The 26908-nt window shown below is 40.1% G+C and overlaps 1 protein-coding gene across 1 annotated transcript in view; it reads right to left on the reverse strand.

Annotated features, from left to right (window-relative positions):
• Window positions 1-15550: 15550 nt before the first annotated feature.
• The window catches only part of bsna (bassoon presynaptic cytomatrix protein a), a 104314-nt gene continuing 92956 nt past the window's right edge, over window positions 15551-26908 (reverse strand). Inside the window, exons 8-13 of the mRNA XM_053317689.1 lie at window positions 23875-26359; window positions 22457-22957; window positions 20697-21040; window positions 17419-17512; window positions 15879-16010; window positions 15551-15591 (exon numbers count right to left, since the gene is read on the reverse strand). Of these exons, the coding sequence (XP_053173664.1) occupies window positions 15551-15591; window positions 15879-16010; window positions 17419-17512; window positions 20697-21040; window positions 22457-22957; window positions 23875-26359 (3597 nt within the window). The remainder of the gene's footprint in view (window positions 15592-15878; window positions 16011-17418; window positions 17513-20696; window positions 21041-22456; window positions 22958-23874; window positions 26360-26908) is intronic.

Here is a 26908-nt window from a genome sequence, read left to right on the forward strand (position 1 = left end):
TAGGGATACAATGCTGGCAGTCTCTGAATCAACCACAGTCACAACATGTGTGAGAAAGCTATTGAGGTATATTGTATAGAGTATTTTTGTAGGAGAAAGAGAAGAAACTATTCTGAATATGTCACATAAAAAAAAACTAATGGCAGACAGTTTCTGGTCCTGAAGCAAAGAGTGGAGAGTAGTAAAGTCCAGTTATCATCACACAGTTTGTACGTGTTATTCTGAGCTGCAGTGATGTAGTCAGAGTTTAAAATCATCATTATGTGTTACTATATGTTTAACCTTTAATAAAACGTTTCTCCTGAGAGGAAATACCTCCTTCAGTATTTAAATCCTAGGTTTTAGGACACAAATGATGCTTCTTGATGTTCCTGCCTGGTATAAAACTTGTCTCTCTATCAGTTATTCCACTCAGAAACATGTATTACTTTACTGAGTATATACTATAAGACTGAGCAGCATACTACAGTATTGTACAGCAGTATGCCTCACTCTAGATACCACTAGAGGTAAGTTTGAATCTTTTTGTTAAAAATTCAAATTCAACAGTAACTCAAAATGTTCATTCAATTGATTATTTTGTATGAATGCTATTGTTCCCTACAGTATATATGATGATACACACACACACACACACACACACACAGTATTGCAGCCGATGGTGAAATGAATGAATCTCTTGAAATCAAGATGAAGTAAAAAAAAAAAAAAAAAAAGAATTTGCACAACAGTTTTTTGTTTTTATGTATTTGTCTTTTATTTATTTTTCCTGATTGAAATGTATTGTAAGGTCATAATTTTGTCATTCATCACATTACATGGCATGATGCACCAGGTCTACTACACCCATTTACAGGAGGAATACACGGAAACATACACAAGGTTTTACAATGGGGAAACAGGAAATTTAGCTCATTGCACTTACAACAGTGAATGGAACATTTTGTAGTCATTTTTAGGCTCTCGACTTTTTTCTGTATTTTATTTTCACCCTCTTTTTTTCATTCAATTGGGTTATTTTGTTTTTTTTTTCTTTACACATCTCCATCATTCAAATTGCTCTTTTCTCTCTCATCAGTCTGTCCACCCTCAAAAAATTACATGGAAGCCAGAAAATTTCCCTTTTTTTTGTTTTTGATGTCATCTCGTTTTACAAACACAACATGTATAGAAACTCTACACAGACCAATGTTTTTTTTATTTTTTTTTTATATCCGAATACAACTTTTTTATTATTTTTTTAACAGTCTGCACGAGCCAGCCACATACGTACACAATGCAATTTTTGTAATTTATTATTCAAATCAACAACTTCTCTGGTTTGTTATGTAGTTTTTGTCAGTTTAATACACAAAAAGCACAAGTTTCGGGCAGGGAGGTTCAGGCTTGCATACGCTCCAGCTCGCGACGCCGTGTGGTGTGCACAGGCCTCTCTCGTACCCGCGTGCATATGTGTGTGTGTGTGTCTGTGTGTTTGTGTTGTGGTATGTTAGCATTTTGGAGATTTACATGTTGTACAGAACATGTCCTTCATGGCAAATTACATGTTGTTGTTGTTGTTTGTTTGTTCAAAGCGGACTCTGGTTGTTTCTCATCTGGTATTTACACTGGAAAAAGGATGGCAGCCCGTGAGGTGGGAGGTCAAAGAGGTTCAAAAAGGTCAAGGGATGGGTGGGGTCGATGGGGGAGGGGTGTCCAGGTCATGCACTTGTAATTTTACTCTGATGATTCATTACAGGTGAAAGATGAATAAACGCTCCCTGATGATGAACTTCATAGCTTTTCTTTTATGGTTTTGTTTGTTTCTGCATTCTCTCTCTTTTTACAACCTCTCACCAATGACACATTTACTTTTTATATACTTATATATATCTATATATATATTTATATTTTGTGAATTTCAAAACCTTTCTTCTTTCTATGTTGACTGTCTGCGCGACCGACAGCAAGAGCAGTGGTGACAGTTTCTACACTACGTACTGTACAAGCACTGTATGCTACCTTTTTGGTTAGGAACACACACACACACAGCCCAGATTTCCCAAAAGCATTCCAAGCTGCATTTAAATACAGTCGGATCAAAGGAATTGTGTTTTTAACTCTTTGTTTCAGTTTTTCCTTTTCGTGGCTGTACAATCAGAAAAGAAAAAGGATCATTCAAAGACAAAACGTCTGCACAGGTATGAGAAACGTTTGCACAAACAAGTCAAAAACCTGATTCTGATACCAGATCAGTGCCACAAAGGGTCAAAAATCTGATTATCTGACTGTGCATAAATGCAGCCTTATTGCTGAGACTCTTGATGTCGGAGCCGCTGAGATTTTTCTAGATCTGGCTTCATGTCTGTAAATCTGACCCTTTGTGTTCTATTGCAAACTAAAACACAAGAGTTTTGTTCCAAAACACATTTCTGATGCAAACTGATGCAAAGTAAGTTCTAATTTCAAAACCTCATAGTTTTATATTTGCAGATTTTTCACATATGGAAGTTTTGGGGAAAACGTTTCTGAAGAATTTCAAATTGTGATTAGCAATCTTAATTTGGAATACATATAACACCAAGTTTGATTAGTTTATTTATTGTCTACATTTGTGCTTCAAACACCTCTGAAAAACTAGGCTGTGGACTGGTGATTTAGCCCACTGGTGATTGCTGTGGTCTCAACTGAAGTCCGTTCTGTTCCTGGATAAACACACCTACAGAGTATAGACAGAGACCACGGCTGGCTGGAGGGCAGTAACAGGATGGCTTTCTTCAGTGACCAGTATTGTAGTATAAAAGCCCTTGCTGCTATGCATATTTAAGTCACCTTCAGTGGCTGCGTTCACACAGGAGCAAAAAAACAAGTGACATTTTGAACACAATATAACACAGATCTTATTTACTTTATGGCTGTGTAATTCAAATATTACACATTTGCTCTGGTTAACAGCAGCCATGGGGAAGATCATATCTGTGACGTGAAGTGTTGAAAATCTCCTTTATTGCACCTGCATAAATCTATCCATTATTTTCTATTGTCTTTTAAACATCTCCATAGCGATGCTGCATTTAGTGTGTACTTTCCTGAGGCAAAAAGTGATTGAGGAACATTTTATTGAACATTTTATTTTTTTAAAAACTTCCAAAAAACATACGACATACAATAGAGGAAGTTGGTATTAATTTGGGTCACTTTTAAACTCTCTCTCATATTGTTTGTTCTATTGGTGACACTTGTGGTCTAATTGAAGCTTTTGTGGTGAAATCACTGATCTGGTGGCAGTGTATGAGTGAAGTGATCTCTCCAGACTCGGTGCTGTCTGGTTGGGCCACGTGCACACTGATGTGCAACTTAACAGACTGAAGGAGAACGACCAGATCCAAACAGAACCAGAACAATCAGACTCTTAATTTCACTCTAGAGGCTAAAACGTGAAAGAGGTTTATTCTAACAAGCATTAGAAGTTACGACCAATTATCTCGTATGTAAAGCAGGCCGAGGGAAAATCACACTTTTTAAAAAGTTGAGACATTTATCTTCTAAAACTTAAAATGGATTGATTGGCACATTGGTATTTCTTGTGTTAAACAAGAAACAGAACTCTATATTTTGTCTGAGTTACTAGAATTAAAATAAAACTGGATGGCAGATTTTTATGTTTAGGCAGACTCAAAAACATATTCTTTATATAGTTTTTTTCAGATATTCAGATTCCAGACAATCTGATTATTGTGGCTGTGAATAAATCCAATAATAGATGACATCTGTATAAACATAATTTCTCACTCCATTATATGACTATAGATTTTCAAACCTTAATCTCCTTTCTTTTTTAAACCCCAGCAAGATTTCTATCCCCTCTGAGTATGATAAAAAATAAATTCTTAAATAGATAAATCATTTCATAAATGTTTCACAAAAAAATAAATACTAACATCTTTTACACTGTTTCTTGTTAGGCCTTGTTTAAATATGTTATAGAAGTTGCAAAGGAGTCAGGAGTTTGTGTTCATATCTGTATCTTTGCAAATAGCTTCTTTATAATTGCAGTGCTGTAGCGTGCTGTTACCAAACCAGCAACTTAAAAAAAATATCTTATCCCCTCTCTTAAGTACAGAAATCTATGTTCCACAGTGTATTTAGCATATAAATCTTATCTCTTAATAGTGGCGTGGCAGTGCACCTTCACAAACACACACACACACACACACACACACACACACACACACACACACACACACACACACACAGTCACTCCCACACCAGTTAAATCAATTTAGGAATGCCTTGAATAGTGCTTCCCTAGCAACCTACAGCAGTGTTTTAATCAAATATAATTTATACATTATATATTATCTATTATATGTGTATATTTGAATTTGAAATGGTTTTACATAAACATATTTTTTAAATACTTCTTTGTGTCTGTAAAACAACAACAATTGCACATTCAGGTACCCGATCTATGAATTTGGGGCTGTGATTAGCCAAAAATAAAAGAAAGAAAAGAAAAGAGGAGCTTTTCTTCTTCACCCCTGAGCAGACACAAACCACATTAGGGAATATACTAAAATCATTTTTTTATATAAATTCTATAGTTATAGTTATATATGTATATCTTTCTTTATAAATATCTGGACATTTCTGTATATCAAGTTAACCTCTGCTTAAACCAAGATGGCTGTCAGCTGCTCAGGTGTGTTCATGACAACAGGGATCTATCACTGTTCCTGCTAGCTGACTTTGCAACACGTGCAACACTATCGTCTCACCGTTTCCTCATTCACCCTTCCAGCACTGAAGACATGAACCTGTTATTTCCCAGCTGTCATGAACGCACCTTTAGAGAGAGCCTTTGGTCGCAGAGACTCCCAGTTAGGGAAGAGAGGGGACCCTGAACACAAGTAATATAAAGACCCTTGTTATTATTTCCTAACTTACAGGTGACCTACTGTATATTACACACAAATTCACAGAATCTCCTTATTTTAATTTATGAGGAATGCCAAAATAAAGCATTCTTGATATAAGAACAACTGAGGTGTGATAAACAATGAGTGTGTGACTTTTTTTCCCCATTTGTGTAATTCACATCCTGTTTCTTTCCTCATGTTTTTTGTTTTTCCAAATATGATTCATTGCATAGAACACCTGGAGATGAGAGGTCGCCTCTTCTGCCCACCATATTTGCTGTGGTTGAACTCGTGTTTGTCTTGTTTTCTTTTCTTTTCCACATTGGATGATGGCCGTTAAATACACGCATACAGAACCCCCACACACATACATACAAACATTAGGAACAGAACAATATAGAGGTGACTTTGAGGTTTTTCTGCGCCGGGCAGCATGCGAAGGTTCCCAGCGAGCGTTCACACAGACAATATACAGCAGAAGTTGGTTGGTTCGTTGGTTTTGCTGAAGGCCTCTCAATTGTTTGGCCCGACAGTATGTTTTGAGTACCGAACCGCAGATCCCACAATGCACTGCAGGAGCAACAGCAGGAGAACACTGACCTGAGAAGTTTCCATGACAACTGACAGTCTGAGAGAGAGGTTCAGGGGTTGGGTTACAGGTCTGGACGCCACCACAATAGAAAATGAAAAGTTAAAAAAAAGGCGAGTGACTTTGTGACACAACCAAGTGTGTTATTTTTGGTTCCTCAGTCACAGGAGTGTTGATTTTTTTTTCTTTTTGACACCATTTTCATGTGTGCTTTCACATGCGCTGTGCACATTTGACAGAGTGAAGACACATGCTGATACACACTAATGTGTACGGAGCTCATCTGAGCTTTTTGCAGACTCCAAATAAACGTCCATCTTGGAGGGTCCAAAGAATCACATGGAAACCCAAACCCCCGCAGGTGACGACGTCAAGTCCAGTTCTGCCGCAATGTGTGACTGGTCTGCTTTTCAGTGCCTCTCTGCTGCCCTGCAGTGCTTTCAGATCAGACTCCAGCTGGATAATACAAGCAGCTGATTGACAATACCAATGTCTCACTATTGGTTGGAGGAGAAGATCTGGGCGGTACCAGTTGTTTACAGCTCCTGCTCTCTGATGTATTAGTACAGCAGTAGTACAATGTAGTAGGTTTGGTGGTATGTTTAAGTCAGACTTGAGCGGTACATCAGTGGTAAGTTAGACAGACGGAGGCAACACGTTTCTGTTCCACCAACTACTGAAATGACACAAGATTGTGCTCTTTGCTTCCTTACCTCTTACTCTATTGCTTTTATAATTATTGATAATAAATAAGTCTGAAAATTGACAAGAGGCATGATGAAGGTAACAAAACATTACAAAACATAAAATAATGAAAAATAATATCAACAATTATCAAAACCAAATTTAAAAAATATAAATCAATCTCACTGTGGCCAGTGTTCCAGCTGATATTACTACTTAAAAAAGGGAGTGACCAAAAAAAATGTGTTTGTGGGGGATGTAATAAAAAATACCTTTACTTAAAAATAAAACATTTAAAAATGGTTAAGGCGATATTGGTAACCTGCAACGTAAAAAACAGGAAAATAAAACTAAATTATAAAAAAATACAAGAACACAAGAAATTATAACCTATAACATGAGATATATCTGAGAGCCAAATGTGGAGCAGTTGGAAAAAACCCCATCACCACAAGCACTGCAGGTAAATGTTGTCTTAATGGCTTTGTAATGGCTGAAAAACAACCCGACCACATACGGCTTTACTCCGAATACCACCGAAAACACAAAAGACTCCTCTTATTCCTCTGTGTTCCTTCATAAATCTCTCTTCCTTGTTACTGTTTACGTCGTCTATTTAAGATCTGTTTCCCAGTGTCTTTATGGCCTCTGTTAAGTAACGATGAACAGTGTAAGGTCTTGGATATAAAGTTCCATGCATTCCAAATTCCTACTTTTTTTTTTTTTAATCCGCTATACATTTCTTTAAAGACATGGCAAATTGAGGATTGTTGGGCGGGGGTTAGAAAGAAAGAAGAATCAGCATTCAAGAAATGCAGAGAAGTGAGGAAGAGGAGGAGCAAAGGTTTTAGCAGTTCCAATCTGGAATGTAGATAGAAACAGAGGAAACCGTGGAAAGAGACGAAGGCCGACACACTTGATCTCTGTGCGATGGCTACGTCGTTGTCATTGTCTTATTCATTCAATGTGACATTTCCATTACTCGATTTCCTTATTGACAGGTGATAAAACAAGAGGTCTTTAGTACCAGAAAAACCTGCATGACTTCAGCTAATTTTATTCCATTTTCCCTACTCTTTTTTTCCTGTGAAGAGAGACAGAAAGGAGAAGAGAGGCTAATTTGTTGCTAGTTTGAGCACAGGACTGCAAAACTGAGGATTCCAGCATGCCACCAAGCCTGTGGTGAAGCTACCATTTCCTGTATGCTCTTAGCAGGAAAAAGCAGCTCTTATATAAATGGCGGAGTCATCGGCATACAGGCGTAGAACTGCATCACCCCTTTGTTTCTTTCCATTGAAGCTGCAGTTAAATCCACTAAGGTGGTACATGGTTCCACTTGTACAGATCTCCAGGGATGTACAAGAGAGCTCTACTGGCATGAAGGAGTGGCAAATCCTTAATCTTATTCCTTTGAATATTTGGCTGCCAGTTGCTCTTTTGTAACAAAGAAATAGAGATGTGTGTAACTGCTAAAGGATGGATTTAGGGCTCCAAGGATGTTGGGGTCAGGGTGGAGTCTCGTTCTTTGGCTGGGGATGCTGGATGACGAAGGTAGTCCTCCTGAAGATAGATGTTGGCTTGCAATGATCTGTGGAAAGAGATCATGTAATGTAGTCAAAAATACTGAATGCAATCTAATTGAAACAGTGTCTGTGTGTTTAATATGTTGTTTTATGAAAATAAGAATTCTGCTGATCACAGAATCAAAGAAAAAGGCTTTGCTTGGAAAGTATATTCAGTCATCAATCCACCAAAATGGTGACCTCAAATTGTTCACCCTGTTCACACAATCAGTAGTAAGACTCTTTAATTCTCATATGAACACAAAACTTTGGTTAGCACAAAGCCACACCTGTCCTTCCAATATGAAAGAGCAATGGATATAAAAGAATATATCCACTTTCTGCATGTGCAAACAGATTAAAATTGATAGTATATTGGGCCTGTACTCATTAAAATCAATGTCAATACAGAGCATAGAATCAAATAGTATAGAATAGAAAAGGCAAGGGTAGATGACACAATAGGCAAGATCAAGGATTTGATTCTGTCCTCTTTTTGTTAAGGTTGTCTTGTTTTAAAGTTGCTTGCACCTTTTTTCGAATAGCAAAGATACAAAGGGAGCATCTTTACTAACATGAAGGTTGATGGGAGTATAGAATTGAATTGTGATGTAAAAATGAAGTTGGCCACTAGATGGTGTATAAGCACAAGACATAAAATGTACAGTAGATTGGAAGTGCTCTGTTATCCAGCTCATAAGATAGTTGTCATCAATAAGTCAAAGGCAAATGGACTTCAGATCTGATCAGATTTTGGCAAAACAATGTTTTTTAATTCAGTTATGTGCTGTATTTGCATTTAATTGTTTTAACTAATTTTGTGCCAGTATTCTGTAATATTCGTTTTCTAAAGGGTTACATATTCACCATTGCATCCACAGTATTCTCACATCAAAGTGTTGTTGCTGAACAATGCCTATGTTCTCAGAATTTAAAAGTCAGTTCTGAAGGTTGACATGAGAAAGATCTTTGTCAAACTAAAAAATGTTGTTATTGTATAAAATTGTTAGTGTCTCAGATTTGTGTTTAGAAAGCCCACAGCTAGTATCTTTGTTTAGTCATGCATCTTTGCATATCAGCGCCTGGTCAGGTTTTTCATTTATTCATGAGAGGAAGATTCTACCCTCACATTTATCTACTATTATAGCTGTAAATACAATAACCCAATTGACTACTGTCTTTTATAGGATTAATTTCTCCTTTCATGATTAATTAGATATTAAAGCTGAAAATCATGGTGCCTGTTTAACAGCAAACAAAATTAATCAAAAAATTAAATGGTTACACCACCCTTTAAAATATTGTTCACATTCTTTTTAGTTAGCATTTGCAGCAGAAACCAGATGTACAAGCAGCTGATCGACATTAGCGATAACATCCCCAGACACACTGTCTGTCAGCCTGTGCTGACACAGCACATGTTGACATAATGGGAAGGATGCATGTTACATTGCTGCCTGAAATAACACAGGAGTGATATGATATGTGTATGATCTGGCACTTCAATTTTCTTCACAGCTCTGAGGTAGAGGACCTTTATTATGCAAACTTCTTAGTATTTGTTCAATAACAATGTTTTTGTAGACTAGTTTGCAAACTGGGACCTGTGCAGTATCTGGGGTCATAGATCTGCTCCCTTCTTTAGGCAAACAGAGCAAGTGAGCACTTCACTGTATATATAGCTATTTCAATAATTAGACCTGATGAAAAACACCTGTGTTCTCCAACGAGCTCCATCTGCAGCCACTATGCCCTCCAGTGTCTTTGAGAAATACTGTTTTTAAACCCTGTGTCCAACTAATTTCATTTGTATGAAAATAGTGTGCACTAGCAATTTAGGCTCTGATTCAGTAACATTTGTATAGTGCAGAGAAAAGTACGTTTGTTGAGGTTTGTATGATGTCAGATGTGTAAGTCCACATTGATGTTATGGCTTCATGTCCTGTCTCACGTTTCCATTTGTTTTTCATTTAACAATAAAGTTTCCCCCAAATGTTTGTTTAACCATAATTCAGCTTCCTAAAGCCATTATTGAAGAAATAGTAATAAAAGAGCATTATGAATACTCTCATATATTGAAGAAACCATACTGTAAGCCTTGTTTCACCTACACTGTGAAACCAAACAGTTAGTTTCTAACAGGTGTAGTTAGTTTGCAGTGTCTTGACCCTGATAAAGGCAGTTTTATTTTACCCAAGTCTAGAGAAGTAGACAGGAACACTGGCATGGAAGCTAAGTATTATGGTGCTGTCAACGCAGCAGCAAAATGTATTTTAGCCACCTGAAAAAGGCCCCACTAAGTGTACACTATATTTAGAATGTTTTCACTGCTTTACCTCTCCGTCAAACAGATGAGTCGTGTGGATCAGAAAGTGCTGCTGTGGCAAGTTAAAGGAGTGAACATTATTTTGGTGGCTAAAATACATTTTGCTGCTGGGCCCGTCCTCAGCAGTACATTGCTTAGCTAACGTGGCAGTACTGCTGTCTGCTTCTCCAAACTGGGTGCATACCAACCCAAATCTAGTGCAGGTAATACACTGAGTATGGATAACTCCCATTTACAACCCCACTTAAATAAATCCAAACTACCCTTTTAAGTAGTTTTAATTGCCTGCTAGCACACATCATAAACACCCTAACACACCCTAAAAAGACCTTTTTTGTCATTCTGGTACTGTATATGGAATTATTGCATATATGAGATTTGTGTGTGTGTGTGTAATAAATATTTGTTTATGATTATGATTCTTTCTTTCATTTATTTCTTTGACAAATCAGACTTGTTACTTTGGGAGTCTATAATTGCATATATCCCCAAAATGGATATATTCCAATCCAAAAAATCACTGCCTTCTGGTTTTATTTCCCACTGTGCCTGACCCAGATTAACTGCTCCAAACATGCTGTGTATTTATATGTTGCTCAGCACCAGGCTTAATCTGTTCCAGTGAACACGGGCCCCCCAAAGGGCTGGTACACATCACACAGGCACAAAGACACACACACAAAGATGTATGAATATATGAATAGACACATGCACACACATACACACAAACACATGCACACACAAGCTGACTCACACTGGACATAGAGAGGAGAGAGAGAGAAATGGGTTCAGGGAGCAAAAAACTAAACAAAACAATACAAAACAAACCACTATATGGCAGAAGAATATAGACACCAGTAACCATTTGGCCCTCTGCTTAAATACCCTGACCTCAACCCAAGCCAACATTTTAGGGGTGAATTGGAGCACTCACTGAGAGCAGAACCTTATCGCCCAGTGGCCGACTTCACTAATGCTCTTGAGGCTGAACGGGAGAAAAATTCCTGCAGCCAGGCTTCAAAATTTCGTTTAAAACCTCCCAGAGGAGTGGGCGACATTAGCAGCAAAATAATGCCTGCAAGCTTTAAATATGACATTGAACAATCAATCACAATTGCACAAGGCTGTAATGACCTAATTTGGCCATATAGTCTAAAAGGGAGTAAACAAGAGAGAGCAATGAGGGACATGACAAGCAAGAAAGAGATAAACTGGAGTTGAGAGACATTTTTCTCCTTGGGGGTTAGGTGGCATGAAAGAGAAAGTACTAATGGCAGAGACACATAACAAAAAGAGATTGTTATAATAAAGGAAAAAGACATGCAGTGAGAGAAAGAGAGAAGAGAGATGCTTGACAGGGAGAGGAGAGCGAGGAAAGACAACATGAAAGTGAGAGAGAGAGAGACAAAAAGGAAGTTAGAGGAGCAGTGATGTTTGACAGCAGAAGGAGAGAGAGAGAGAGAGAGAGAGAGAGGAGAGAGAGAGAGAGAGAGAGAGAGAGAGAGAGAGAGAGAGAGAGAGAGAGAGAGAGAGAGAGAGAGAGAGAGAGAGAGAGAGAGATCTCTGCAGCAGTCACAGGAGGCAGTTAGTGAGCGCGTGGCTGCACAGCATGCAGAAACAGTCCAGGCTCAGTACATTATCTTTTATGGCACATATGCAACACTGTGAAACACAATAGCCTCACCAATGTCTCTTCACCACCTCACCGTGCATTAAAAGCTTAAAAACCCACTGCACCTAGGCAAATAGGCAGCACTTCCAATGCATGAAAAAAGACACGATTTTCCTAACATAGCTGCTCCTATTTTTACACTTCCAAGTCACAAAACACACATCTGCACCCTTTATTAGTGTCACATGCCATGAAATTAGCTTACGTCATTGTTCAAACCCATCTTTTAAACATTAAATTAATTTGCATTGATGCTCTGCTTTGGCTAACGTGAATTAATCATTGTTCACTGTCATTTTGCCAAGATATCCACTCCTGGCAACTAAAGCATGATTACCTTTTTATAGTTATGTTTAGGAAACAGGAAATCATTTAGCTTTGAAGCACATCGGTGCATTGTTTCTCTCACTGGTTTATATTTCAGCCTTGAGATCTTTAGGTGTTCGTCACACCTCAGACACAATTGTGACTTCTGTGATGTTGTTATCAAAGTGTAGATGAATGAGCCCAAAAATATAACATGATTATTTCTTTAACTTTAAAAAGCCCCGAAGTGGATGGAAAACACAGACAGAACAACGGAAACAAATCAGTTTAGTGAGTAAGAGACGTCTCAGTTGATTAGTCTCGCAGCAAATGAGGATAAAAGGCAAACACTGGTACTAGTTTAAATTAATTTCTGTGCTACTTTCTTCTTTGTTTCATCAAAAAACCAAAATGAGCTGAATTCTGATCCTATTTGGAGTTTGATGTTTTCATTATCAATTTACTCTGATAGGTTCAAATCAGGCAGCGCTTGATAATTCGCTGCCACGCTGTTGGAATAAGACTGACTGCTGATTTGTTTCTGGCTGAGCTGACTGCAGGCTTTGAAAAAACACACACGGCCCATATGCTACTGATGTGGAGCAAGCCACAATACAACAGCTGCAACAACACAGAAGACGCAACAAAACTGGCTTCAGGCTGCACTGCAGTGACAAGCAAAACAGGCAGCTTGTCCCCACATGACAAAAACGGAGATGTGGAGATGGAGAATTACAGATGTACAAATACATATCCAGAAAAAAGAAGATTTGTTTTCTGAGAGTTGTCTTTGTCCTATCCTGCAAGTCTTTGAATATTTCTGACTTTGGTGCCTCCTAGTGGTAGCATCGAGGAAGACGCTGTAACAGTACATGCTTTATAAATGTGTATTATAATGACAGGTGAACACAAATTATACACTCAGTGTTTAGATTTTAACCTTGTAGAACAGAATCTAGACAGCAAAAGTATGTTGTGTGATTTTCCACAAGCTAGAAAGATCTCAATGGGATCAATTAGGCAAAGTAAGAGGTCACTTACTGTCTGGCTGCCAGAGAGCGCCGCGTGTTCTCTCTGCCAGTGTGCTCAGGCCTGAGACATGAAGTATCCCTAGGATTACAGTCCTCGTTGGCTGAAAGAGGGAGCAGCAGCATTTTAGACTGCATGTTTTTCCTAATAGAAACATTCACCTTCTGATACCTTGACAACTGTTTGTGTAATTAGCGTTCACTGTGAGATCTGAGTTGTAATTATGACTGGGAAACTTTTTTCTGAAAGCGCTGACATGTTTGACTTGAAGCGTAATAATACACAAGTGCCTGAAACAAGCACGGACTCCTCATGTCAGTGTAAGTCCATTGTTCAAGGTAATTAAACCCACATAATGTTATACTGTCAATACGCTGCATTTTTAACCCTTAACATGACTAACGCTGCAATATTTATCTCTCTGCAGCATTAAGTACTCACCAGTATGCTCAGCTCTCCTCTCTGCCCCCCTCCGTCCCCTCTCTCTCCTTCCTCTCTCTCTTTCAGTAAAACAAAAGCAGGGGGAACTTCACAGGTTTTTCTGGTACGAGGCCTCGTGGCTCTGTGATTTTATATAGTCCTGAAAATGCATGGGTACATTCTGTCAGTTTGATTTCATTTAAACAGCTTTTGACACACTATCTTGTTTCATCATTAGCACCAAAAGACACATTTTATATTAAAACACAGCAGTAAAACATCAGAAGATAATTCAATTCTGTATTTCCTGAATCAAAGCCACAGCCTCCAGGTTACTGTAATAAATGAAAGAACATATTATAATCCAAGAAGGGTTTTATTTGAAATTTGGGAAAGCAACAAATAAGATACTAAATATAGTTGGTGTTAACATGACTGCAAAAACGAATAAAGCAGCTGAATCTCCTCAGAGTTACATTCATATTCAGGTATGAGGGGCATAATCATGCTGCTTTATTCTTTTTTTCCCCCTGCATCATCATGTATCTAAGACTATTCATTGATTAAGCTAAATGTCCAGTAATCCAGCAGTTGCCCAGTTTAGTTCAAATTGACACCAATACCACAGTGGATTAATGTTACCCAGGAAGCCACTTTGTTTTGATCCAGTATTAGTGTTGTCCTTTGTATTGTAAGCTTTTAAAGTAAAGCTTGTTATAATCTACTCTCCTCTTTTAAAACGTGAATGTCACCGTTAGTTATTGATTGTTAATAGCTTATGTAATAATAACTTTAATAGTTTTGAATGTCATATGCATATCGTAACAAGTAACAATACATTTGTGGCAGCTTTAAGCTAAAACCTGAGCTTGATACGCTAACACTGAGTCAAAATAACCATGTTTTAGTTTGAGTAGTGGTATGGGGTGAAGTTAAACCAGTATTGCATCAATGCTATGTTCATTTTTCATTGATTTGGGATTTAAAAATGTCAAAAGTTGAGAATTGCTTTTGCTTTCAAGTCACGTGACTTTAGGAAGTCCAGACTCAAGTAAATCAAATCTCATAGCAGTCAAGTCCAAGTCCACAGTCTCTCTGGTGGTGGTATGTACATCATTATATGTACCCTTGTGTATATCAAGTCACTGTGTTCATCTGTGATGGACCCACTGTTTAAACAACACACAGTGATGCAGAATGTATGTCATAGTAGGAATAAGTTGTCATTGTCACTGTTAGGGTTTCAACCTTCACATACCGAGCAGCCAGAGGAGCAAAAAATAAGAAACACAGACAGAAGTAAACACACACTGCCTGCTCTGAGTAAACCACTTTAAACTGCCTGCTCTCTGCTGCCTCCAAGAGTCAACACACAACACTCTGTAGCTGTCTGTCAACATCCCAGTAGACTTTGTAGCAGCAGCATCTCAGAGGTTTATTTTTATGTGTAATGTTTGAGATGCATTTGTTCACTGAAGAAAAGAAGAAATGTCCAGGTCTTTATAAATGAAGCATTGACCTGTCTTATGATTACACCTTGTAGCTTCTGAAAAGCAGGAAAAGTTTACTCCATTTTTGCCTTTTCATATTAATGGCCGTGCTGTAGGCTACATTTTATTATAAGCTGTATTATGTCTTTTATTTAGGAGATCAATGGCCTCCCTTTGCATAACTTAAACTGAGCTAAATTACAAAGTACTCAAAGAAAGACTAAAAAAGCCACAGTAAAAATAACTTCCCAGTTTCTTATTCTGTTATGAGTAGCTACTGATTCTTCTATTAATGATCTTCAGGTTTCCTTTTATCTAACTTTGTGCATAATCTGCTAATGCTGAGCACGAATCAGCATTTTTTAAGCGGTAACAGACTCTTACAGCAGTTAACTTCAGTTTCCAAAATAAAAACAGGCAGCAAAAAATTCACTGATTTTGCTGACATCAGATGCACCAAAATAAACCAACTGCATATTCTTGAAAGTTTAAAAACGTTCTACTATAGACACAGTTTAAACACTGCATGCAAGAGAAAGGAAAGAAACTAAATAAATACCTTAATCTTAGCACTTTAGAATAAAGAGGTGAACTTCTTGCCAAAACCAGAGATAGCTGGAGGAAAGTAGACAAGATAAAGGAGTTAAATCAATGTTGATTAAGGGATGAGACAAGAAAATGAAGCTTTGAATGAACTTGTATGGCTAAACCTCATAGCAGCTGTAATATTGTACAGTATGTGTTGCATCCACTATGAGCAAATATATCATTTCGCCATCATATTTCTACAATATTTTGTATACTTAATATCTAACTACTACATTTTCAACATGGCTTTCATTATGCCATGGCCAAATCACGTGTTTAGAGTCTGCTGTTACTAAGTGATTTGTTTATTGCACCTTCTCCTAGTTTTCCGGCCTGCTCAGCGGCTCCTCCTGGCAGGATCTTGGAGAACATGCCGTCTCCCTCCATGCCCGGCTGACCTGCTGCGGCACTGCCAATCCCTCCTGGCCTAGGAGCTGCCTTGGAGCCTGTACAGAAAAACAGAAAGAGAGGAAGACAGAGTAGAGCATTGAGAAAGATGAACAGGGAGGAAAAGAGAGTGGGGGTCAGGGGTATTAATAATATTAGCTGGTATCCAACAGTACTGGTACACATAAGATGGCATATTTGGTTTCAAGTGCTGTAGCTTTTTATTTCACTTTCCAGAAATCACTTAGAAATGAAACAGTATGAGAAGTATAATCAGTGAGTTGAATATTTTTTTATGTTTGTTCACTGCTTAAATTAAACAACCAGATGTTCCTCGGTTGCTTCTGTGTAATTTGTCCTGTCCTCACCTGCAGCTCTTTCCTCTTTTCACTCATTAGGTCTCCATTGTAAAGGCCTTTGTGGGCTTCCTGTGTTTAATTTCTAGATACTCTATGTACATATGCTGCTGTAGCCTTCATTCCTAAATGAGACCTCCTCCCTACTGACTTAGTAACTTTAAAAAAGGCTCAGACTGATTCCCACCAACAAACCTCCCCTAACAATTAACTGAAAGGCTTCCAGACTGACTACACATTCAAGTAAGTACAAGTCCATCTGTGCATCCTCCTCCCATCAGCACTTATGGTCAGTTATTATTATTATGGCTATGTTGCAACGACCTTCATCTGGTATTTCATTTAGCACATTATTTTTTCATTTTGCCCATTCAGATAAACCTCTGATAACAGTATGCGACTGGCAATAATGATAATAATATGGTGAGGCATTAAAATCAATCCTCAAGTCCACATTGGCACATTAAAACAGCTTGTTTTGTCCAACAACTCAAAACCGCAAAATATCCTGTTTACGATCACAGAAAATTAAAGATTCCAGAAAATATTCATATTTGAGTAGATCAGATTAGGGATTTTGTTTGCATTTTTGATTTAAGATTATTCAAGCAATTAACTGTCTAAATTGTTGCCTTGTAATTATCTGTCAATACAAATAGTTTCAGTTCTAGAAACATCTTAGGTCCTGGTTCAATTCATTAGCATGTGTAATGCAGACTACATCAGCCCTGTATTTTGGTACTGTAGTGGATATGAACTGTGTTCTGCAGTAAAAAAGCAATACCTCAAAACCTTCTTATCTGACTGCATATCTGTTCTACAAATTAACTAAACTATTAAATACCAAATTAACTAAACTGTTCATTACATAGTGGTTAGGTAGACTTGGCACACTCAGGCTGATTTGCTGCCATGAAGTGAAACCCCTGTGGAACTCCTGTGTGTTTTCCACTGTGGGATTATTTGCAGATTAATCTCAGATTAGATGAGACAGTGTACACCGGTTACATAACACATACACACTGGGCAGCAGCTGGTAAAATGTGGTAGTCTGTGTGTGTGTGTGTGTGTGTGTGTGTGTGTGTGTGTGTGTGAGATGTGTATACCGCACCTATGCCTGTGAGTGGGGGCTGGGCTGCTTTTGTAGCCATGACGGGTGCTGCCTTCGCTCCAATGGCTGTTACTGGAGGCGTGTCGATTTTGGCCTGCTGTGAGAGGGAGAGAGAGAGAGAGAGAGAGAGAGAGAGAGAGAGAGAGAGAGAGAGAGAGAGAGAGAGAGAGAGAGAGAGAGAGAGAGAGAGAGAGAGAGAGAGAGAGAGAGAGTGAGTGATGAGGATAAAACAGCAGGAGTGACTGTTGAGGGAAACTTGTAATTTAGAAGCACACACATGTCAGTATTTACCCTTTTGAACTATTTCACATTTGCAATGCTGGCAAAGAATGATTCATTTCTATTTACTCAAAACAAAACCTGAATGAGAGAGTGAGATGAAAAAGAGGAACAGAAGACACAAAGAAAACAGAAAGAAAAAAAACAGATGGAGAGACAGAAAGAAGATGACAGCCAAAGCTGCTCCCCTATTGCGTTGTGTTGTGACAATTTACTGAATGATGTGACTGACAACTGACTGAATGACGAGTTTCAACATCGTCAACACAGCCAACTGTCAATCTGAGGAGTGCTGCTGAAAAGATGTCATTCATCTACTTCTGTTTCCATAGAGAGCAGCTGCTGGAAGTCCATTCACATTGTTATGATTTAAGAGAAATTGGTCGATCAAGTTTGTTTTGTTTGCGGTCTAAGGCAAAGGGTGGCACATCACAATTTGAACATTTTGGAAACATCTCCCATCAGGGGTTGAATATCTCATGGCAGTAATTATTGCCTGGCAGCTCTCAGCCAGTCACTTAAAATAGTCCATTAGACGTCTGCACTAGACAACTGAAATATAAACTCATCACAAGGGAAGAGGTAAGAGATGAAAAAAAAAATATTATTTAAGAATGAAGACCTTTTGCCTAAACCTCAGTGGACAATAAAGTTGTATTGAACTGTTTTACTGTTTTTATTTTTGTAATCTCCTTACATATATTTATTTATCTTCATGCTATAAAATTACATATTATATATATATATATATATATATATATATATATATATATATATATATATATATATATATATATATATATATATATATATATATATATATATATATATATATATATATATTAATTCATTCATTCATTTGTTGGCAATTTAACTTCCTTGCACTTGCCTCCATTGCTGCCCAACAACTGAGCAGACTCTATCTGCCGATGAAGACCATGAGATGATGTTGAAAGCTCTTCAGTAGCTACTGTTTTAACCATTGTTTCCAAAGTCAAGGATCAATTTTCAGTCTCATACTATTTATTACTTCTCTGCATTGATTTCTGCTGTGTCATACTAACCTGCATGAGAGGTGATATATAAATAAAAAGTGAATTGATTGGTGATTGTTTTCCAATCAGTATCTGAGGTCACACTGAAAATATTAAAATGTTGCTATAGTAGATATCTTGCATTGGATATGGTTTGAAAATGATTATATCTGCTGAGTCACTGTTTGAAATATTACTGCTTTGTGTTGCTGTGTTTCTTCCCTCAACATCTAGTGTAAGGACAAAACTACGGAGGCTGCCACTCTACTCATAGGATATAGCTTTATATAAGATGCAGACCAGGCGGTTTCTTATATCCATCAATATAGCAACTGGTACTATGCAAATGAAGGAGATATGACCTGATGTTTGCTCTGTTTTATCTCTCTCTTGTTCTTACTTAGTGTCCTCTGTTTCCAGTAAAGCTTTCTGTCACTCCTATTTAAAAAGACTCCATAAATAAACTTGACTTGGCTTGATGGACACTAGATTGATGCCAAATAATCACACAATACTCTGTATTAACATCCTTCCTGACTCCAGTTTAGCTGCTGCAGAACAGAGGTTTTGCATTATGATGCACTGTGCAGCATGCAGCATTTAATTATTTACCGCCACTCAATCAATGCTTTTAATTACACAATGGACCCAATATGAGTGTGAGTGAATGAGTTTGCAGACTGAATAATAATCTTATGATAAATTGTGTTTACTAGTTTATGGCTTCCTGTCAGAGCAGAGCTTTCAGAATAATTTCCAAGACAAAATCCTGCATAATTTGATATCGGACCGTATGAATTATTTCACTGCGATTTCCCGCTGATAGTACAACAATGCAGCAATATGAAATGATGAAATCATGAACACTGTTCAGCAGATCATGAATAACTGAATAATTTTGGGATATTCATGATAAACATGGTGGCAGTGGCTTTGTAAACTTCATGGGTAAATAATTCATACATATAATAGTAACATAATGCATTCAGGAAGAGAATCACACTATATGAATGTTCATGTTAAATATCCTAATCAGATTTTAAGACTCTAAATACAAGTAGATTTACATGGATTTATGATTATGGAGCCAATGTGGGGTGAGAATAGATTTTTGCAGGGACACATTTTTAAGTGCCAATTTCTCGTGTGTCTAGCAGACAGTGAATCAGAGACATTGAGTCAGCTGCCCCTGTTAATCACAGTGTTAGATAAGGCCTGCCAACAGAGGGACAGCAGAATTTAAATAAAGCATCTTAACTGGGAGTAGATGGACCAGCTCTTATCTGTGGGAGCATTGAGAGGCAGAGGAGGATGGAGGGAACGCGAGGGATGAGAGTAAAAACTGCCTGAAAACTTGGAGTAAGTGCAAGAGAGAAGAGAGGAAAGGAAGAGTTGATGGTGCAAAAAATTGGACGACTGGACTGGAGGGGGGAATAAAACAGAATGACTATAAACTTAAAGATTGAAAGATGCAGGAAGATAATCGGCCTAGCAACTGGGAGTTAGAGGAACTCCAGTTATTACAGTAAGAGGAGGGCATTTGTAGAAAGAGACAGAGAGAGAGATCAAATTTTGCAGTGAAAACTTAAAATATATTATTTCCTGATCAAAAATCTCTCTAGGCCTGCATAGAAAAGAATGAGTGTGTGAGGGAAGTCAGAGGGAATAAGATCATATACAACAAATAACATCTCCAACAAAGAAAAGTATATTCAGAATAGACCATGCTCCTCTCCTTTCAAAGTGTGACATCAACTGCACACCATGCATTTTAAAAATGATGTTAAAGCATTTTCAAATATGCCACAAAACTGTATTTTAATGGCGATGAAATGACGCATGTCTCCTAATTTTATTCACTCAGAAAAACAATAGCCATATCCTTTGTTATTATACCATCTCTTTATCTATCAAATAGAAACAATAGATGTGAATCTTAATATCTCCTCAACAAGCTGTACTCACCATGGTGGCTGGTGTGGTTCCAGTGGGACCTGTCTGCCTGGCCTGCCCCATGGGTCCACCTGCTGGTCCCATCTGCCCTGGCTTGGCCTGGCCTTGCCCCATGCCCATTCCCATGCCCATGCCCATGCCTTGTCCCTGGGGTGGGGGCTGCTGCTGAGGGCCAGTGGTCGCTGCAACACCAGGTTGCCCTGGTCTGGCTGCTGAAGTCTGGGCTTGTTGTTGGAGTTGGGTCCGCTGTCCCGGAACCCCATCTGTTTGGGAACCTGGAACACCCTGTCGACCTGATCCGGTAGGACCACCAGCGGGGCCCTGAGACCGGGAAGAGCTGCCAGACCTGGATGAGCCTGGGTGGAGGAAGTGAGAGTGGAAATAGTTTTTATTGAAAGATTGCACTCATTGTTCCAAAACTGTTTCATCTTACCACTTGAGTGCAAGAACCAACATCTGATTTTTGCATCATCCACTCTGCAGTTCCTAGAGAGAAAAACTGTGACTGATAAGCTCCATTCAATGAGGATTCATTTATCCAGTCAGTTTATTCTTGCAGACAGAGCAGGTTATGAGAAAGTTCTGCCTTTGTAAATGTATTACACTGTAAACAATAGCAACTGACAGAAGAAGCAGGAGTGAAAGAGTGTATTATACAACAAATGGTGTGAGCAAAAATCAAACCAGCAATTTAATGAGTACACGACTAATAATACAGCCTCAGTGCTGCCCTAGGAGAAAACATTTCCTTCAAGAAGTTACGGTTGACGTAGTTAATTAAAAACTGTTGATCCCTGAGGGGAGAGTTGATTGTAAAAGAGCATCATACCCAGTCTGAACAACAGGGGTTATTAAAATTGCTGCCTAAGACCTAAATGAAAAATGTACAGGAATCTTATCCAAGAATCACTGCTTATTATTGCTCCACCAATAATTCAAGAGTCTATCATAATTCAGGAAACTTAGTTTACTGTAGGTCTGCAGGACAAATTGTAAAAATGTCAATTAATTAATTCAACATTTGGTTGATGTTCTTGTTTATCCAAGGTGACTCAACAATGTGTGCAGAAGTTAAGTAACATTTAGCCCACTAATCATTAACATTAGTTTATGAATGAGGAAAAAATAAACTTTTTTTCTTGAGGAAACAAGACTGAGCAGCATTAGAGGATACATTTCTGAATTATGAGGGCAAAGAAACAACATCTGATTTCATTACAACCTTACAAATCATTCTTAAGCAGGAGTCACTCACTTAAAATAAAATAACTAATACATTTTAACTTAGATTAGAAATATAACTTATTTCTGTTACATATTAGACATATAATTAGTTTTAAATGAAGACATTTTGGCACCACTTCTCATTCTTGACAGCTACCAGACTGGCTACACTGAGTGGAATCTGAATGAGGTCTGATGATTGCTCTAGACATAACATTAAATTAGCAAATGGATATTACAAGTTTTTTTCTAATACTTCAAGGTGTTCCAAATGCCCAAATGACCTTAACTTGTAGAATACTGTTTCAGTGCATACAAGTGTGCAAAGTCAGCAAAAGAATACATAAATCAGTTAGCTGAATAATCAAAACAAGATACGTAAGCTCTTTCTATTCAGGAAAATATTTTAAGAAATATTTGTGGTAAATGAATACATTATGAATACAGATAAACTTAAAAACTGAAATTGCACATTTAATGCTGATGAATTATATTAAACAGTGTTGATGCAAGATACTATGTCAGATGTAAAGATGCCCCATATGTACCTGGTGGTTGGCCCTGCATGTCCACTGGCTGAGACTTGCTGCGTGAGGACCGGTGTGGGTCCCCCTGTCTGGAGGATCGCTGGCCATGGTGGTGCCCAGATGGATCCCGGCTGTATTCAGATGAGTGGTACCCTCCAGACCTTGAGTCGCCACGCCTTCCTGTAGATGATGATCGTACTGAAGGGTCGTGGCGCATTGTTGGGTCTTTGGGGTGCCCTTTAGATGACCTCGAAGCCCTCTGCTCTGCATCTGAATGACGTGAGGACGAGTGTCGGCTAGAGCTGCCGTGGTGCCGGTGGTCACGAGATGAGGAGTGTCGCCCTCCATGGCCATATTCATCCTGGGGCCACAGGTCCTCCTCGGGAGGCTCATCATAATCATGGTAGGTATGTTTGACACTGTGGCTGCGGCTCCTCCCAGTTGAGTGACTGCTTCCGTAGTGTCGAGAACTGGAGCGTGGCTTCTCAAACCAGTCGGTCTCCTCCTGGCCAAGATGGTAGGCTTTGGAAACCGAGAGCAGATCACAGTCAATCTCCATGTCGTTTGGAGACAGCGGCATGCAGGCTGAGAGAAGGAAGAAGGTAGGAAGAAGAAGACCAACCACATGCAAAAGAAAAGTAAAAGGAGGGAAAAGACACAGAAAGAAAAGCAGAAAATAAAAATAAAAGTTTTACATCCATGCAGAATACACTTCACGTCGCCTTTACACATTACAAGACAATATAAACAAGATAAAACACTGCAAAACTGTCCACTTTGGCAGCTCAAATTCAGTTTCAAACATAAAGCCAGTAACATGAAAAATGTTTATAATACACAAACATACAAACAACTGCCTTACTAAGAGAAACTGAAACTTCTTTTTTATTCTTGATGCTACAACTAGCATTTATGTGTTGCAGTGAGACAATAATACTGGTTGTCTTTGAACAATTAAGTTAAATATATAACTGGCTGTAATGGACAGTTTTGCAGTGCAGACAAATAATTCATAAATAAAAAACATATGAAAACATCAATGCCAAGGACATAATTAAAGATAAAACCCTGTAAAGAAAAAAAAAAACAATGCATCTATGACGTGCAAAGGAGACCTTCCAAGTGAATCAGAGTGTAGCGAACGAAGAAAACGACCACGTCGGAGAACCATGCGAGTATTGGACAAACAGATGACTGGACGAACAGGCGGAAGAACGGACAGGCAGGCAGACAGACAGACAGCAGTCCACTGATATGAGAGCTCCAACTGACTCTCAGGAAGAAGAAAACATCAGCATGCAACGGCTATCTCTGTCTCTCTTTTTCTTTCTCTTTCTTTTTGCTAAGCCTAGCCTCTGGGTGGGTGGGGGACGTTTAGATAAACTGTGGGGGCAGTAGTAGGTAGTGAGACTGTGTGGGCATTCAGCTCCCACAATTACCTTCGCTGTCTGACACAGCACAATGATAATCGTCTATTAAGTACGTATCATCCGACTTGTAGACATGCGTCCGCGGAAGGTCCCGTATGTGGTCTTGTACGTCTGGCAGCGAGTGGCTGGAACCATATTGGCCATAATAGTAATGATATCTACTGCTTCGACTGTCGTATGGGTCGGGACCTAAGCTTGATGATCTCCCAGAACCCATGAACCTCCCCAGGGGACTGAGTGGGCTCTCCTCTTCAGAGTACTGCCGGGTTGGGTGGCGTCCCCGGCTGTAGCCAGATCGGTATGAGCGATCGTCTCTCTCATAGGATCGGCTGCGATACCCAGAGTAGTCCTTGGATGAGATCTTGTCCATGCCATAGCCAGTGGAACGAGATCGGCCAGTGGAGGTGTAGTAAATCCGGTCATCTTCCTCACCCATCGAACCGTAGCATCGACTACCATGGGTGGTGCTGTCGTAGGTACTCTTCTTAAAGCCATAATCCTCGATCAACTGGCGCCCTCTAATGTGGGAGGAGGGGTAAGTTCCACCTGCCGCTGAGGAGTAGGAAGCCAAGTCTGCCTCCACATCTCGAGCCTCCTCAATGGGGGAAAACTTAGAGATTTTCTGCTCCATACTCCCCAGTTTCCTGTGCTTGCTGCGCTTGGTGGACATGACAGCAGGAGCCAGAAGGCTTCTGGAGGATGACGAAGGTTTCTGTACCCCGGAGCGGTTGCTGCCATGTTTGTAGTCGTAGTCATAGTAATAGGAGGATCCCCCACCCATGCTAGCGCTCACGCTGCTGCTGCTGCCCCCTAGAGGTCCGTGCCTGTAGCTGCTCTTACCCCTGCCATGGTGGTCGTACAACTCTTCCTGCATCGCTGTTTCTTCCTCGGGTGCCCTGCCATACGAGGAGCTGCCAGTTCCCCCACGCGTCGTGCTGCTGTGGCCATGGATGTCGCCCGGATAACGCCCACTGCCGCCATGATGCATCATGTCCCCTGTCGTCGTGCCCAGCCCGTCTTTTGCCGTCAGCTCACTTACATCATCAATCATCATGTAGTTTCTGGGGATGTTTTGCTCTAAGCCAGGAGCCATGTACATCCCATCTGCCGTGCTGTAGGTGGAGGGACTGTCTACAGGGTGCCCATAGGCATTGGCAACAGTAGAGGTGTACTGTCCATATGAGCTGGCTGTGGTAGTGGGGTACCCATAAGTATTAGCAGTGGTTGTGGTGTACTGGCCGTATGAACTAGCTGAGCCTGAAGTATACTGGCCATAAGTGCTGGGTGGCATGGTAGAGTACCCACCGTAGCTGCTGGACACAGGTGCTGAGCCATAGGGCCCATAGGAGCTAGCCATGGTTGTTGTACCAGTGTACTGACCATAAGATGGGGCTGCACTGGAATAAGTGGCGTCCTGTGCCGTGGTGGTGACCACAACTGTGGGGTTGCTGATCGTCTCATAGTTGGTGGGCATTTTGTGCTCCAGATCAGCTAATGAAGTCTGCCTGGGCCTTCCCGGATGGACTGTGAGGATATCAGCTTGGGGTTGCCCAGGGTATGGGGTGGTCTGGCTAGGGTAGGAGGACACAGCGCTGGGATAGGGTGAGCTGTGGGTGGGGTATGGGGGCTGACCTGGTGGTGCTGGCCCAAAGCCTGTATGCCCTGGTTGGGGCTGAGGCTGGGGTGCAGCAGGTAACCCCATGTCTGTCTGGGGGTATGGGGGCTGAGTTTGGGGGTAGGTGTGGGAAGGGTAGGAGGTTTGAGACTGGTAGGTAGGTCCTGGAGGGTGGGCATGGCTTTGGAGGGGTGTCGGCTGTGGCAGTGCCTGAGACTGTGACACAGTAGGATAGGGAGGCTGGTTGAATGTCGTGGACTGGTATGGTACACTTGATTGTTGAGATGGAGCTGCCGGTTGGCTCTGGGGGTACTGACAGGAGAGGAAGGATGAGGTGGGTGGGTACTGGGCTGCTGTGTTGAGATCGCTGGTGAACTGGCTAAGAGGAGCTGTGCTTGGTCTCGTTGTCAGTAGCCCATTGGTCTCATGTGATGCAGCTGCAGCTGCTAAACGTAGGTTATTCAACTCACTATCAGACATATAGTCCCTAGTGTCCCCCATACATCTCAGGTAGGCAATATCCCTCCTCTCCCTCTCCTTGACCAGTGTCTCTTTCCTTTGGTGGATCCCCAGCTCTAGGTATCTCAGTTTTGCATCAATCTCTTTCTCTTCTTCCTCCAGTTCAGCTTGCTGCTTTCTCAGCTTGGTAGATTCTTGCTCCACGGCCTTCAGCTCATGGGTGAGGTCTTTGAGAAGGCTGGCTTTGGCAGCCAGGCCAGACCTGGAGCTGGGCTTGAGGCTGGGCACGGAAGGCAGGTAGACCTGTTGGAGGGCAGGTGTCATCATGGGCAGGTGAACTGATGTGGTCTCCTCTGGAGGAGGGCTGGGCAGGGTTCGCTTGACCTTACGCAACAGTGAGCTCTGCTGAAGGGCTGCCAGCTGGAGAGAGAGAAAGAGGGAGGGAGGGAGGGAGGGATGGAAGAGCAGGATAACATGGGGGAGACAAAAAAAACATGGAAAGGAAGGGATCAGAGAGGTACATAACAAAAGAATAAGGGACAGGGACATGTGAGGGCAAAATGAATGAGGAGGCAGTCGAATAAGGAGACAGGATTAAAGAGAATGAAGGATGAAGAGAAAAGAGTGAAGGATAATTGGGAAGAGAAAGAAGGAAAGAGAGTAAGCAGAAAAGGAGTGATGGAGTAGAGAAGAGTGAGTGGGGTGGAGAGGGTTATAGAGGACAGGTCAGGTGAAAGAGAATAAAAAGGATGAAGAGAAAGGGGTGGAGAATGGGGTAGAGAAGAAAGGAGAAGAGGTATAGGGAGATTCATGGATAACAGTGGGAGGAAAATTTGGAAAAAGGAGAACAGATGGTGTGCACAACAGATAAATAGAACAGGAGGAAAAAGAGGAAAGGAAACTCAAAAAGAGAAAAAGGTCAAGGAACAGAAGAAACGAGGAGAGGACGCGACGACAGGGATATTCAAG

The sequence above is a fragment of the Scomber japonicus genome, chromosome 4, assembly GCF_027409825.1.
Source record: "Scomber japonicus isolate fScoJap1 chromosome 4, fScoJap1.pri, whole genome shotgun sequence".
Taxonomy (NCBI): domain Eukaryota; kingdom Metazoa; phylum Chordata; class Actinopteri; order Scombriformes; family Scombridae; genus Scomber; species Scomber japonicus.